The sequence below is a fragment of the Gossypium arboreum genome, chromosome 11, assembly GCF_025698485.1.
Source record: "Gossypium arboreum isolate Shixiya-1 chromosome 11, ASM2569848v2, whole genome shotgun sequence".
In the NCBI taxonomy this organism is placed as follows: Eukaryota; Viridiplantae; Streptophyta; class Magnoliopsida; order Malvales; family Malvaceae; genus Gossypium; species Gossypium arboreum.
This window is the reverse complement of record NC_069080.1, coordinates 13,816,471-13,831,710: the sequence shown is the minus strand read 5'-3', so window position 1 is coordinate 13,831,710 and position 15,240 is coordinate 13,816,471. Positions and strand designations below refer to the sequence as shown.

The 15,240-nt window shown below is 33.5% G+C and overlaps 1 protein-coding gene across 7 annotated transcripts; it reads left to right on the top strand.

Moving 5' to 3' along the window:
* The first annotated feature begins 10,531 nt into the window (after positions 1-10,531).
* On the top strand, positions 10,532-14,374 carry LOC108474288 (putative BPI/LBP family protein At1g04970). Of its 7 annotated transcripts, XR_008273985.1 has the most exons (9): positions 10,532-10,693; positions 11,270-11,344; positions 11,880-12,019; positions 12,350-12,596; positions 12,674-12,724; positions 12,832-12,911; positions 13,358-13,400; positions 13,525-13,600; positions 14,101-14,374. XR_008273985.1 is itself a non-coding variant. In XM_053021017.1 (8 exons), the coding sequence occupies exons 2-6, from the start codon at positions 11,276-11,278 to the stop codon at positions 13,372-13,374; spliced, it is 357 nt and encodes a 118-aa protein (XP_052876977.1). In that variant the 5' UTR covers positions 10,532-10,693; positions 11,270-11,275; the 3' UTR covers positions 13,375-13,400; positions 13,525-13,600; positions 14,101-14,374. The 7 variants fall into 7 exon arrangements, 2 of the variants coding, with proteins under 2 accessions (XP_052876977.1, XP_017631746.1); XR_008273984.1 differs by having other exon boundaries at positions 12,350-12,724; XR_008273986.1 differs by having other exon boundaries at positions 12,350-12,724; positions 13,321-13,400.
* Positions 14,375-15,240: the final 866 nt, after the last annotated feature.

Genomic DNA, 15,240 nt, shown 5'->3' with positions numbered 1-15,240 from the left:
AAAAGTGATTAATTTTGGAAAATACTTTCATTGCGGAAGCTTTGCTTGTTGTCGTGTTATTTTGAAATCAATTGTTGTTTTTTTTTTTGAAAACGCGCCCTAAAGCTATCCAATTTCAACAGTTAAAATAAGTAATACCTATCTTAGTAATACATATTAAAACCATCAAAAATAATTAAACGGCCTTATTACATTTAAAAACCCAAACCTCAACGTAAATAATAAGATGTCCAGTTCAAAAAGAAAACCAAACTTTCGAGCAATTGGCCACTCTGAATTCCTCACGACTCCAAGCCCACTATGGTTGGGGATTTCTGCATGGATGAAAATAAAAGGGGTGAGTTTGGGGAAACTCAGTGTGTAAGGAAAACCCATTCAAAGCCCAAGTCAGCTCAAGCCTATTGGGCCTAAGCCCATTCAGGTAATAGTGGTCTTGGACGAGCCCTTTTGATTACAATAAAGCGGGCCTTAGCCCCTTATTTAGATAACAGTATGGCCCATAGGCCCATTTCAAAATACATGCAACATCAATAACATATGCAAGCCCATTTGGGGAGACTACTCAACCCACCAACCACTACACTCCACCCGTACCAGCCCTACAATCCATGTGGGAATAGCTCAACCCACCCACCCAACACTCCACGATTGCGACCTTGCTTTGCTCGATTAACGATAAATTGACGCAAAGCCTCTAGTACGTGGACAAGCCACTTTCAGTACTTCCTCCGTCAATATCCTAATCCCATGCATCAGATAATAACAACATGGCATGCAGTAAATAACAACAGTCAAACATGCATTTAGGTCAATTTAACCTTAGGGGTATTTCGGTAATTTATCTACTAGGGGTAAAACTATAAATTTTCCACTTTTAAAGGTATTTCAGTAATTTATCTATTTTAGGGGTTTTCATGCATATTCCTACTTTTCACATACTAACAGAATCACATACCGAGGGTTCTTACCGAATTGGGCCCGTTGGCCCATAAACCCGATCTTTGGCCCATTAAGCCCAAATTATCAAAATGTACGAAATCGCGCGTACTGCAATTTATTACTTTAGATTACCAAATATACAAACCCAACTATCTTACGAGCATTCGCACATTCGCAAATTCCCAAAATACCGACTTTTCGGCATTTCGGCTTTTCGGCTTTTGCCAATCTAGTCTATGAGAGGGTGTCAGTTACACACCTATTTGCGACGATATGCTGACGAGATCCACACACGAACTGCCTACAATTGGATTACTAACACATTAATCTAACTATTCAAATACGAACTACGTATTAACCCCTTACAATATTCGGCCAACTACACCTACAGATCATAGTAAGCTTATAAGAAATCAATAAGCAACTCATTAACAAATTTTTGTCAATGTTTACCACATAATCATAATCTCACTGCAAGTTGTCTTCCTGAACAACAGTCACTAAATCATTTATAACTGGAGCTACGAAACTCCAAATCAAGTGCCATTAATTTTACCTGAAAATAGACTCATATATCTTCGATCTATAAAATTTTCAGAATTTTTGGTTTAGCCAATCAATACCAAATTTTTCTTAAAGTTTCCCATGTTTCACTGTTTGACTAATCTGACCACTCTTCATTACGAATCAAATTTCTCATTGTACAGAATTCAAAATATGTTCTCGTTTATTTCATTTGAAAATAGACTCATTAAGCTTTAATTACATAATTTATTCAACTTCTAACTCATCTCCCACAATTTATGGCGATTTTCCAAATTCACGTTACTGCTGCTGTCTCAAGCAGATTTATTACCAAACCACTCTTTCACACATAACTTGCATGCATGTTTTTTTTTTTTAAACATGTATATCACCAATCAATCATCACATATCTATGATTTTACTTAAGTATAATTTCCATTTCATCATTTTAAAGCACAACATATTAGCCGATTTTTCCCCTTAGCATCTAAGCACATGCATGCTCATTTGTTTGGCTCAACTTCGCATATCTTCCATTTTTCATCAAAAGAACATGAAACAACAACCATTTCTTTCATTTTAATTCATGACCAAATGCTCACAACACAACCAAAAACCAAAATATGCTTCAAGAGTTAAGGTAGAATCAAGAAGAACTCATGAACATCAAGATAGAAGCAAACTACCATGAACTTACCTTCAATTTTCTTTCCCAAGTGACCAAACATTCAAGAGCTTTCTCCTCTCCTTTCTCTTCTCTAACTTTAGGTTATGATGAACAAAGATGGACAAAACTTTATTCTTTTCACCCCCTTTTTTTAATAAAATTTCATATTTCATCCATTTAATTCTTTAATACAAAAGACATGAAATTCCCATCATGGAACATTTATCTAACCCATTATCATGGAACATTTACCTAACCCATTATCATGAAACATTTACCTAACCCATTATCACGGAACATTTACCTAACCCATTATCAATTTGTATCAATTTGTACCATAAATTATGGATATCAAGTGCACATTTTGTCTACAACAACATGATGGCCGGCCACTTTATGTAAAATGGGAGGTTTGTCATTCAAATCCTCCTATTTTGCACTCCTATTTATTTGGCCACTTCAATTTAGCCTATAGCATTTTCAAACATTTTCGCATAGGTCCTATTTCATAATCTCACCCCCTTTTTCTTATGGAACAAAAATTAACTAAAATTACCGGGTTCTATCTTAAGCTTGGGCCTTCTAGAGGCCCACTAACATAATTAAACCTATGCCAACATTCATAGAATTCCCGAAAATTGGGGCGTTACAGAATCATTGAGAATAAGTTTGCCTTTATTTTTTATTTGAAATCTTATATATTTTAATTTTGAAAGGATATTCGGTTATTCAAGTTCAACGAGAAAATCGAAACCCTATAAGTTAGGTACAATTTCTCCAATCTTCCAAATATGGAACATTGCCTTAATATTTAAAATTTCCTTTTTATGTACCGGGTAAAAATTAATGTCACATAAATTGATTATAATAATGGTAATAATATTAATAATCAAATTGCAATAATAAGATAAATAAAGTAACTTAAAATAAAAATAAAAATAGAAAATGCACAATTTAAAAGATAAATAAACATAACATGAATATATTAGAAATAATAAAAGAAATAATAAAACAACAAGAACAACAAAAACATTATAATTAAAATAATAATAACAATAATAAAAGCAGAATTAAAAAAAGTATGAATAATCTTCTTTTTTATGTAAAAGGAAGAAGAAATAATAATAATAAATAAAATAAAAAGTTTGTGGAAAGGTTGAAATAAAATAGATTAAGGATTAAATCAAGGCTAAAGTGAACTTAAAAGCGAAATTTAAATAATAAAATATAAAATATAAAAATGAAAAAGTATTTAAAAAATAAAATTAAAATAAAGAATGAAATTGAAAGCCAAAACAAAATTTTAAGGGAGGAATCAATAATTAAAATAAGGTGAAGGACTCAATCGTAATGCACGAATAAAAAGGGGGACCAAAAGGGAAAATATTTCCTACTTTCAGAACGCACAGTTCCAATATGGACTAAAATGAAACAATGCAAAAAATACAGGGTAAAATTAAAAAGAAAAAAAAAGAACAGGATTAAATTGAAAATGGATAAAAAAGCGGAAGACCAACACATAAATATCCCCCTTAGCGAAAAAACACGCGAATCCTAGCTTAAAGTCAGGTCGGGTTTCGGGCCTTGAGCAAAATGGCGCCGTTTAGACCCTTATATAAATAGAAAATTTCAGAATAAAAAAAAACACTTCCCTCTCATTTTTCCAAAAAAAAAAAAATCTGAGAACTCTCTCAGATTCTCTCTCACTCTTCCCTTCTCTAGCCATCGGAGTCACTGTCGGCCACCGTGGCTACCGCTGGTCACCAACGATGGCACCGCCGTCCACAGTGGCCAAAAAAGTAAAAGTGTTTTTTTTTTTGCCTTTCGAATCTTCGAACCCATTAGGCGTCGTTTTTCATAAAAACGACGAACATCTGCCACCAACGGCTGCAAAACGTGAAGTGTCAGGCAACTTCGACCCCCTTTTTTGTATTTTTTTGTTTATTTTTTTATAAGTGAAAATGAAAATAGAAACGAAGAGAAAATAAAAAAAAATCACCTTTTTTGAGTCTATTTCTTTTGTATTTAACCTTCTTTTTTGTATTTGATTTTATGTGTGTGTGTGTGTGTTTTTTAAAGGAACCACTTTTTACAGTCAATTTTTAGGCTTTTATAGCCGATTTAAATTTTTATTTTCTTTTACTGTTTCAACTGCTCGTTTGGTTTACATCTTTTCTTTCTTTTTCCTTGCAGGCGGCAGTGGCAGAGCAGTTGGTGGACTAGGTGGCAGCAGAGGCTTGTGACTAGGGTTTCTTCTTTTGCTGAAACTAGTTTCGTTTTTGGGTCATGTAGGCCACTAGGGTTTTTTTTTTATTGTTGGGCCATTTAGACTATTGTAATTAGGCTTGCTGGATTGATGTAATTGGGTTAGATTTTTTTTATAAAGGACAATTAATATTTGCACCCATTTTTTCTTTATTTTTTGTTTTGGTTTTCTGGCGAGCCGGACAAAAATAGCCCACTACAGTTGCCCCTCTTTGCTTGTTGTCGTGTAACGGGAATGGAGAAAAGATTTTAAAGGGCCAATTTTGTCTGGTCTTGCCAAGTCTCAACTTCTTTTAGTGCTTTTCTTCTTTAAGTAGCCTCATTCCAATCCACTGCATCTTCAGTGGGATAGGAATTAGTACTTCGATCTACTCCACTGTAACTTCAAGGAGATTAGACTTGCATCTATAATCTGCTCCACTGCAACTTCAGGGAGATAAGATTTTTAACTCGTATCTTTAATCTATTCCACTGCAATTTCAGGGAAATAAGATTCGCATATTCAATCTTCTCCACTGCAACTTCAAGGAGATAAGATTTGTGGCTTTAATCTGCTCCACTGCAACTTCAGGGAGATAAGAGTAATGGCTTCAATCTTCTCCACTGTAACTTCAGGGAGATCCGATTTGAAATTTGTATCATTAATCTGTTCTACTGCAACTTCAGGGAAATAAGATTCGTTATCTTTAGTTTGCTCCACAGTAACTTCAGGGAGATGAGACTTGTAATTTGTAGCTTTAATCTGTTCCACCGCAACTTCAGGGAAATAAGATTTGTTATCTTCAGTCTGCTCCACTACAACTTTAAGGAGATGAGACTTGTAATTTGTAGCTTTAATCTGTTCTACTGCAACTTAAAGGAAATAAGATTCGCTATCTTCAGTCTGCTCTATTGCAACTTCAGGGAGATTAGACTTGTAGTTTCAATCTGTTCCACTGCAACTTCATGGAGATAAGATTTCCTATCTTCGATCTACTCCACTGCAACTTCAATGAGATAAGATCTGTAACTTCAATTTGTTCTACTGCAACTTCAGGGAGGTAAGATCTATAACTTCAATCTGCTCCACTGCAGCTTCAGGGAGATAAGATTTGCTATATTCGATCTTCTCCACTGCAACTTCAGGGAGATAAGATTTGCTATCTTCGATCTTCTCCACTGCAACTTCAAGGAGATAAAATCTCTAACTTCAATCTACTCCACTACAACTTTAGAGAGATAAGATTTCTAATTTGTAGCTTTAATATATTTCACTGCCATTTCAGAGAAATAAGATTTACTATCTTTAGTCTGCCCCACTGCAACTTCAGGGAGATAAGACTTGTAACTTCAACCTGCCCCACTGCAACTTTAAGTAGATAAGGTTTATAGCTTTAATCTGCTCTACTACAACTTCAGAGAGATAAGATTTGCTATCTTCGGTCTGCTCCACTGCAACTTTAGGGAGATAAGATTTGTGACTTCAACCTGCTCTACTGCAACTTTAGGGAGATAAGGTTTATAGCTTTAATCTACTCTACTGCAACTTCAGAGAGATAAGATTTGCTATTTTCAATCTGCTCTACTGTGACTTTAGGGAGATAAGATAATGGCTTCAATCTGCTCCACTGCAACTTCAGAAAGATAACATTCGCCATTATAACTTCAATCCGTCCCACTTCAACTTTAGGGGTATAGGATTTATGATTTCTCTGATCTGTTGCATCATTTTCTAAGGAACACGACTTGTAGAATCCATTTGATTGGCCTATTTATGCCAAGTGATTAGGATGTCATGATCAGAATGAATCAAATGCTCCAGCTAGATGTGTATGAATGATGCTTGTACGAATGTAGAATGTCATTTTTCGAGAATGATCCCTTTTTAATGCTTAGGTTGTCATTGTTCGTTGTTCATCAATGTTTTATCATTGATGTGTTACCATGCCTTCTTGTTCACATTGACAAAAAATCTGAAGAAATAGTCACAATTTAGACTATTCTCTCTCAAATATTTTCAACTCTTAAGTTTGGTTAGTTACCAGTGGTCCTGTTTCAGGTCCTTGTATTATTTAGAAGGCCCTTCAGAGCAATATGCAAAACTCCTTTTACTTGAATATTATTAGTCTATTAATCGTTATTTCAATAAAAAATGTTTGAAAAAGATTATGGTGGTTAATGTTGAAATCTATTGGGAGCAAAGCTCAAAATGAGTAGATTAATCAAAATAGCAATCTTGCTTAAATACAAAGTGAATAAGATGAAAATAGGTGTCCCGGATATTGTAGCATTAGTTTCTCCGCACAAACTCCTCAATGACCTTTTGAACTTGATATGCGTTTAGAAGACCTAGAATACTATGTTCATGCTCCAAGATGTAGCATTCCTCCTTCTTGTTAATTCAGAGAGGACAAGATTACCACATGCCCCATCTTTGATCAAAATTTGAATTGCCCTTTCTTGAGTTTTCAACTCAGAACCCCTTTGGTCTCAAAGTGCCCTTTGCGAGTTTTCACATTGGCCTCTACTCTTCCTTTTTTTTTAGGTGAAGTATTTCTTGACTAAATCCAAATTTACAGGATTAGGCAGATTTTTACCATCCATCTCAGTCAAAATCAGCGCTTCTCCAAAAAAGGCTTTCTTTACCACATAAGGTCCTTCCTAGTTTGGAGCCAACTTCCTCCTGAAATCCTTTTGTATGGGCAGGATCTTTTTCAATACTAGGTCCACCTCATAAAATTCTCTGGGATGAACTTTTTTGTTGTAAGCTCACATTATTCACTTTTGATACATCTGACCATGGCGAATGACTTTTAACCTTTTTCTCTTCAATCAAGTTTAGCTAATCATATCGAGATTAGATTTATTCTACTTCATCCAATTTCAATTCTGCCAAAACTCAGAGAGAAGGAATCTCGACTTCAATGGGTAAAATTGCCTCCATTCCATAAACCAAGAGAAAGGCGTTGCCCCGGTTGAGGTCCTAACAGATGTTCGATAAGCATAGAGGGCAAATGGTAACTTCTCATTCCAATCTTTGTAAGTCTCAGTCATTTTCCCCACAATTTTCTTAATGTTCTTATTGGCTGCCTCTACTGCACTATTCATTTTTTTGCGATATGGTAATGAGTTGTGGTGTTTTATCTTGAACTGATTGCAGGCTTCTGATATCTTGTTATTGTTTAAATTTAGTGCATTGTCAAATATGATCCTTTCTGGCATTTCATATCGACATATGATCTCTTTCTTTAAGAACTTACTAACTGCCGACTTCGTGACATTGGCATATGAAGCGGCTTCTACCCACTTTATAAAGTAATCGATGACAATGAAGATGAACTGATGCCCGTTAGATGCTTTGGGTGAGATTGGCCCAATGATATCCATGCCCCATATAGAGAAAGGTCACAGAGAAGTCACAACATGAAGAGGTGAGGGAGGTACATAAATTTTACTCCATAAATTTGACACTTATGGCATTTCTTGGCATAACTGATGCAATTGCCTTCCATGGTGGACCAATAATACCCGAATCTAATAATTTACCTGGCCATTGTAAAACCATTCGCATGTGTTTCGCAGACACCTTCACGTACTTCTTCCAAAATTTTCTTAGCCTCAACAGTGTCTACATATCTTAGTAATACATGATCCTTTCTTCTTTTGTATAGGATCTCTCTATCTAGGACATAGTCACCAGCTAATCTTCTCAGCGTCCTTTTATCATCACCAGCTAATCTTCTCAGCGTTCTTTTATCATTCTCAGTTGTTTGGTCAGGGTATTCACAATTCTTCACATATTGCGGTATATCATGGTACCAAGGATGATCATTCTTTTCTTCTTTTTCTTTGATGTTGTAACAATAAGTCGGAGCATCATAAATACTCAACTGGAAAGGTTTTACATCCTCTTGTTTATTCACTTTGATCATGGAAGCCAAAGTAGCCAAGGCGTCAGCCATCTGATTTTCGTTTTGTGAAAGATAGCAGAAGATGATGTCATCAAACTCTTCAATCAGCTCCAAAACTAGCCTTCAATAATTAATCAACTTGGGGTCTCTCGTCTCTCATTCTCCTTTGAGTTGATAGTTTATTAGTGCAGAATCTCTATATACCTTTAGCACTTTGATCTTACGTTCTATGGTTGCACAAATGCTTATGATGCATGCTTCGTATTCTGCCATATTATTCGTGTAGTCAAAATCCAATTTACTAGTGAATGGATAATAATCTATATTTGGCGATGCCAGGACTGCCCCAATTCCATTACCCACAGCGTTTGAGGCTCCGTCGAAGTTTAGCTTCCAATGATGACTTTCTTGAAAGTCTTCTTCAGTGGTTACAACGTACATTAGATTTTTATTCGGAAAATCAAAGTTCAAAGGCTTGTAATCTTCTAGAGCTCTACTGGCCAGAAAGTCTGCTATTGTGCTCCCTTTTATAGCCTTTTAATTCATGTAGACTATATCAAATTTAGAAAGAAAAATTTACCACTGGCCATTCTTCCATTTAAAGCAGTCGATTTCATCATGTACTTTAGAGGATCCAGTTTTGAAATGAGCCAAGTTGTGTGGTACAACATGTACTGTCTCAGTCTTCCGGTTGTCCAGATTAAGGCACAACACAACTTCTTAATTGGCGAATATCTTGTCCCACATTCAGTGAATTTCTTACTGAGATAGTATATCGCTCATTCTTTTCTTCCTGACTCGTCATGTTACCAAGCATGTATCTCATGGAATTCCTGAATACCATCAAGTACAGTATCAGCGGCCTATTTAGGCTGCACTACAGCAAAACAGGTTTTTAGCTGCGTTTGAATGAAAAACGCCACTAAACAACAAGCATTAGTTGCGCTTTTTAGAAAACGCCGCTAATGCTTGATCTTTAGCAGCATTTTTCAAAAAACACAACAAAAAAAATTAACACAACGCTGTCATTTTATATTGAGCCTTTAGTGGCTTTATGGTGCTTTTTAAAAATGCCGCTAAAGATCGAGTATTAGCAGCGCTTTTTAAAAAACGCCGCTAATGCTTGATATTTAGCGGCGTTTAGAATTTTGCAAAACGTCGTCGTTTTGTATTGAGTTTTTAGTCGCTTTAGCGGCGCTTTTTAAAAACGGCACAAAAAATGAAAAAAAAATTAAAATACTATTATTTAAAATAAATTTAAAGATTTTTGGTATATGACTAATTGTTTTTTAATTTATATGTTAAATATGTTCTTATATAATTGTAAAAGAGATAGTATTAATTTTAAAATATTAAATTAATTATTATTATAATTTAGGGTTTTCAGTATTTGGTTAAGGGTTTAATGTTTATGAGTTACTATTTTAAAGTTTATGGATTATAGGTTTAGGAATTATGGTTTAAGGGTGGTTTAATGGTTGGGGTTTAAGGTTTAGGTGTTAGGGGTTAAGGGTTTAGGACTTATGTTTTAGGATGTTTGTGGATTATAAGTTTAGGGTTTAGATTAATTAGTGTTTTTAATTTAATTTATATGATAAATATTTTCTTATATAATTGTAAAAGAGATAATATTAATTTAAAAATATTGAATCAATTATCATTATAGTTTAGGGTTTATGATTTAGGGTATATGGTTAAGGGTTTAAGGTTTATGAGTTACTATTTTAAGGTTTATGGATTATGGTTTAAGGGTTGGGGTTTAAAGTTTAGTGGTTAGGGGTTAAGGGTTAGAGGTTCAGGGTTAATGGTTTATGTTTTAGGATTTTAGGGTTTAGAGTTTATGGATTAAGGGTTTAGATTAATTAGTGTTTTTTAATTTATATATTAAATAATTTCTTATATAATTGTAAAAGAGATAATATTAATGTTAATATCTTAAAATTTTGATTATAGTTTAAATTATTTAAGAGATAATAGATAAATTTTATATATATTAAATAGTTTAGGATTTAAAGTTTGCTTGATATTTGTTAAATGATGAAATTTTATACAACCAATTAATACTTTTATTTTCAAAATATTTAATCTAAACCATTTGATATATTTAAATATTAGATTAAAAAAACAATGATAAATAAATAAAACATTGATAACAAATAAAAATAAAATAAAAAAATAAAAAAATATAAAATAAAAATTAGTGGCATTTTTATGAAAAACGCCGGCAAAGATATGCAAAGCGGCATTTTTTTTTTAAAAACACCACAAAAAATATTCAATAAAAAAATGTCACCGTTTTATCCCCAAATTTCCCCCTGAAACCCTTAATTTTTCCCCCTAAAATCGATATCCTTAAAACCCTTTAGTGTTTCTCTTCGCCGCTTCTGCTACTTTCCAATTTTCCCAAGTAAATAGTTCTCTTTTAAAAATCTCGAATTCTTCTTGCATTCCTGTGCTCCACTGATCTGAAACTGTCATGCTCTTTCTTTTTCATTGACCCATTGCATTATTCCACTTCACTTTGTTCTAAATTTTCAGATTTCCATCTGGGCTTTTATCTTCCCCTGTTTTTATTTTGTGGGTTTTTGTTGTAATAAGTTTCAATCTGCACCCATGGGAAAATCAAAAAAGGCCCCTAAATTTGCTGGCATGAAGAAAATAGTCATTCAAAAAGCTATTAAACAGCAAGTGTTTTTTCGCCATTTTTCTAATCCTCTTTTTTAAAATAAAAAAAAATATTTTCCTTCTCTTTAATTTACTTTGGTTGATATAATTTTCAGGAAGTTGTTTCTTTAATTTTCAGATAGTTGTTTCTTTTCTTTCTCTGTTTGATTATCGAGAAATTACTTTTTTTTCCTCTCTGTAAACAAACGAGATTTTGGATTTAAGATTTGTTTTTCTTATTTTTTTATGTAGAGTCTATACTCTATTAGATCTGTATTTAATTATTAGATTCTGTTTTCTCCTTCTTCTTTTTCTTAAGTTGAATATGAAGTGGAAGTATTCTTACAAAGCATGGATAGTCACTATTTCTGATCAAGGAACTGCCACTGTTGAGGTATGGGATAACAGTTGGGAACTTTGAAAGAACAAAGTAATTGATACTGTTGATTTGGTTCTATCTTGGCTTTCACTTTTCATTTTTGTTTAAATATTCACGAGTACAGGGATATAATCTTTCAAAGGTGAAAAAACTTTTGAAAAATTTAACATATTCCCATAGTTGTTTCAGTTTAGTTAAGCTCGGAAAGAAGGTTCCGCTTGAATAATTTATAATTTGTATGTTTTAACCTGTCCATGTTATAGTATTTTGAAGTTTTATAGTTGGGAAATTTACATAGTTTTTTCATTGTTATTTGAGATGTCATATGCCCATTATTAAGCCCCTCTTTATATGGTACTGGTTTTGGTTCATATCATCTTGCATCAAAGAACTTTGTGCTTATCCATTATGCTAACCTTTACCTTGTCATAGTTTGATATTTATCAAATAATAAGTATATTAAAAGAACCAGTAACAAACTAACGTCTATTTAAAATTTTGATTGTTAGGATGGTTTGTAGACGTGATGTTTATATTTGCTGGTTCATAGGTTCTAGGCATGGTGGTGTGGCTTAAAGCGACTGTTATAAACGAAGAAGGAACTCTCAAGCTATTTTTATCAGACTATGAATGTCATGTGAAAGATATCTCCATAAGTGTAGATGGTGGAGCTTCTTGGCTTTATCAAGGGTATGCTATCGTTGCCTATTCGGACAACTATGCCAATCCAACTCTTCATTTTTATTGAAGCATCCACGTCCCACAAATGTTCAGACGTAAGATTGGGGAAATGATCCTTCAAGGACCCTCCAAATACATAGAATCAGTCATTATTCTGTCATTAAACCATAGGGTTTTTTTATAACTTGTTAATAGTATTCTACAAAACTAAATTATGCATCAGTTAAAAATCACATACATGAATCTTTTAGGTTTACCATCTTGTTCTTTAGGTTCTGCTGGAGATACTTATCTTTCCTGTTATGATACTTATTGTATTTATTCAACTTATTATCCAAGATCATTGATGCTTTTCGAGGGAAAATCATGTCTGAAGTTGAAGATGCGATTATCAAGAAGATCAAAGAAGGAATAATAAAGCTTGACTCATTGTTGCAGTCGCTTCCAAAACAACTACAAGTTAATAGTGTTGTTGCATTGAATGTGACTATCATAGATGAAATTAATGGTTTATTCAACGGAGCAGATGAAATTTCAGTTTCAAACTATTACAGTAAAAGAGCACGGAATTTCCTTTCCTGCAATGGTTTCTGCTTGGATTGTGCTATTTCTTTTGTCTCTTGGCATTTGTTATGTTTAACAGTTTCTTATGATGTTCTGTAGGTTTTATTTGCCCTTAACTGTACAGATTTGTATTGATGACAGAACTAGCAGGTAAAGCATAAGTTACTGGTTTATTGAGGTTGAGAACTTAAGGCTTCTCTTCTTGCTTGTAGTGCATTTCTTGAATTAATGCTGAGTGTATGATATGTATTTGTCAGGCATGGTTATTGTTCCTTTACACTGGTTTGTCTATGCGAGAGAACATATTGCGAGCAAATGGAAGTGATATTCGTCCATGGTAATTGCATCCCTTTTTTTTTTCAAATGTTTTCTGAAAGCAAACTTGTACATGTTTATACTAACAAATTATACTTTTTTCTTTTTTTAATTCCAAAAACTTAGAGACTAACTCGAAATCATTCAAATTTAAAAATTTGGACGCACTGATAGATGTAGGATACTGTTAAGTACTCTAGTTTTGCAAAAACCCCATGGAGGATATAGCCAAGAGTCTCTTACGGTCTGATAATTTAAAAATTTAAAGACACCAAATTTGGTTTCATTTTTGAAGAGTCAAGTCCCTGCTTGTATTTAAATTTGCCCCTCTAGTTAAATTTTTTTAATAAACTCAAAATTCGAATATCAAATCTTACTTTTGTACGAGAAGTTATGCATGCATGCATATAATTTTGCTTATAATTCTACAGCAACAAAACTTGGTTGTTGATAATGTTTAACTCGCAGAATCAACTTATAGTTAGAATCAATTTCTGAGCTTCAGAAAAAGGTATGTCATGGTTTCTCTTATAATATATATCTATGTGAATATTAATATGGCTTGAAATTTTTTCTAGTTGTATTGCTTTGCAGTTATCTGTAATATATCTATGTGGTTTGTTTTATCTTTGTAGGGCAATGAGATTGAATGAGAGTGTTATTTTAAGAGAGTACACTGGACAACGATATGAAATTGAGACACCCATGACGGTGATAAACCATTTAACCGTTCTTTGATTCTCTAGCTATACATGAAATCGCTACTTATGTGTATTTTATAGAATAACTATGAGGTGGTTGTAAAGTTGCTTTATTTCGATAGCCATGGATTAGTTCACTTTTTACATGTGTTTTGATGTATATGCCCTGGTTTTGGTGAAAACTATAGTCCAAAGTATCCACTTAATAATTGAATTAACTGGAAATGATGAGGTTTATGTCAACTTAGCAAGATCATAGTTCCTGTTGTAAGAATTGCCTTGATTACTTGAATCTTATATAATATTAGTATGTGGAGTTTTGTTAGTAATATCTTTGATTAAATATTAAGACCATTCCTTTCCTTGATGTTCTGAGAAAAAAAAAGTGTGAAGAATAGAAACCATTGCGCATGTCATAGGCATTGAAGCATGTTTGGTACTTTGGTGTTGGGTAATCTGTATGTTTTGGTTCCTTATTAATCTCCTTTACTGTTTAAACTTGTGATGCAGTCTTGGGTGAGTAAAATACCAGAGTATCCTCATCCAGTGGCATCTTCCATATCCAGCAGAGTGATGGTAGAGCTTGGAATGGTGACTGCTGTAATTACTGCCGTAGCAGTTCTTGTTGTAGGGTTTCTAGTAGCTGCTGCATTTGCTGTCACCAGTTTTAAATTTAAATGTATTAAATTACATATTAAATTACATATTGAATCAATGTTTATGTATTAAATTTAAATTCATTAATTTTTATATTTAGTTTTAAAGTTAAAATTTTAATAGAAAATTTAATTTAATTAATATTTTTATTTATCCTTAAAAAGTCTATAGTTTAAAGTTTAAATTTTAAAAATTAGACATAATATAATATTTATCATAGAAATAAATAATAAATATTATTTAATTAAAATAATTTTTAAGGTCTTGTTTTATAGCGGCGTTTATGGGAAAAACGCCGCTAAAAGTCATTATTTTTAACAGTGCTTGTGGAAAAAGCGTCGTTAAAGGTCATGGTTTTTAGCGGCATTTGTGGAGAAAGCACCGCTAAAGGTCATGGTCTTTGAGGTATTTCTTTCATAAACGCCACAAAATGTTAGCGGCAGCGTCTTAAGCGACATTTTTTGCGGCGCTTGTGAAAGCGCCACTATAGACCTAAAAAAATGCCGCTAAAAGTCAATTTTGTTGTAGTGTTGGGAAGCATCAGTACTGGAGCATTGGACTGGTAATGTTTGACCCTGTCGAAAGTCTTCTGGTGCTCCTCATCCCAAATGCCTGGATTGTGTTTCTTAAAGAGATGGAATATAGTGTCGCATTTCTCAATTAATTGTGAAATAAACCGGGCGATGTGATTTAGCTTTCCTAGGAAACCTTGAACTTTTTTTTGAATGCGCGGTGGAGGCAACTCTTATATAGCCTTTACTTTATCTGGGTCGACCTCAATCCACTTTTCACTGGCTACAAATCCTAGCAATTTTTCTGACCTAGACCCGAAGGTACATTCCGCTGGATTGAGCTTTAGTGGAATTTTCTCAACCTTAAGGACAGTTTCTTTAAGACTTGCACATGCTCCTTCTCTGTTCAAGACTTAGTGATCATATCATCAACATAAACTTCAGTTTCCTTGTGCATCATGTACTGAAACAAGGTTACCAT

Coding starts and splice junctions, on each gene's coding strand:
- LOC108474288 (XM_017776257.2), top strand. CDS start 11,276: ATGAAGTGGAAGTATTCTTACAAAGCATGGATAGTCACTATTTCTGAT. Junction 12,020..12,673: donor GCTTCTTGGCTTTATCAAGG/GTATGCTATCGT, acceptor GATGTTCTGTAG/GTTTTATTTGCCCTTAACTG. Junction 12,912..13,320: donor GGAAGTGATATTCGTCCATG/GTAATTGCATCC, acceptor ATAATTCTACAG/CAACAAAACTTGGTTGTTGA.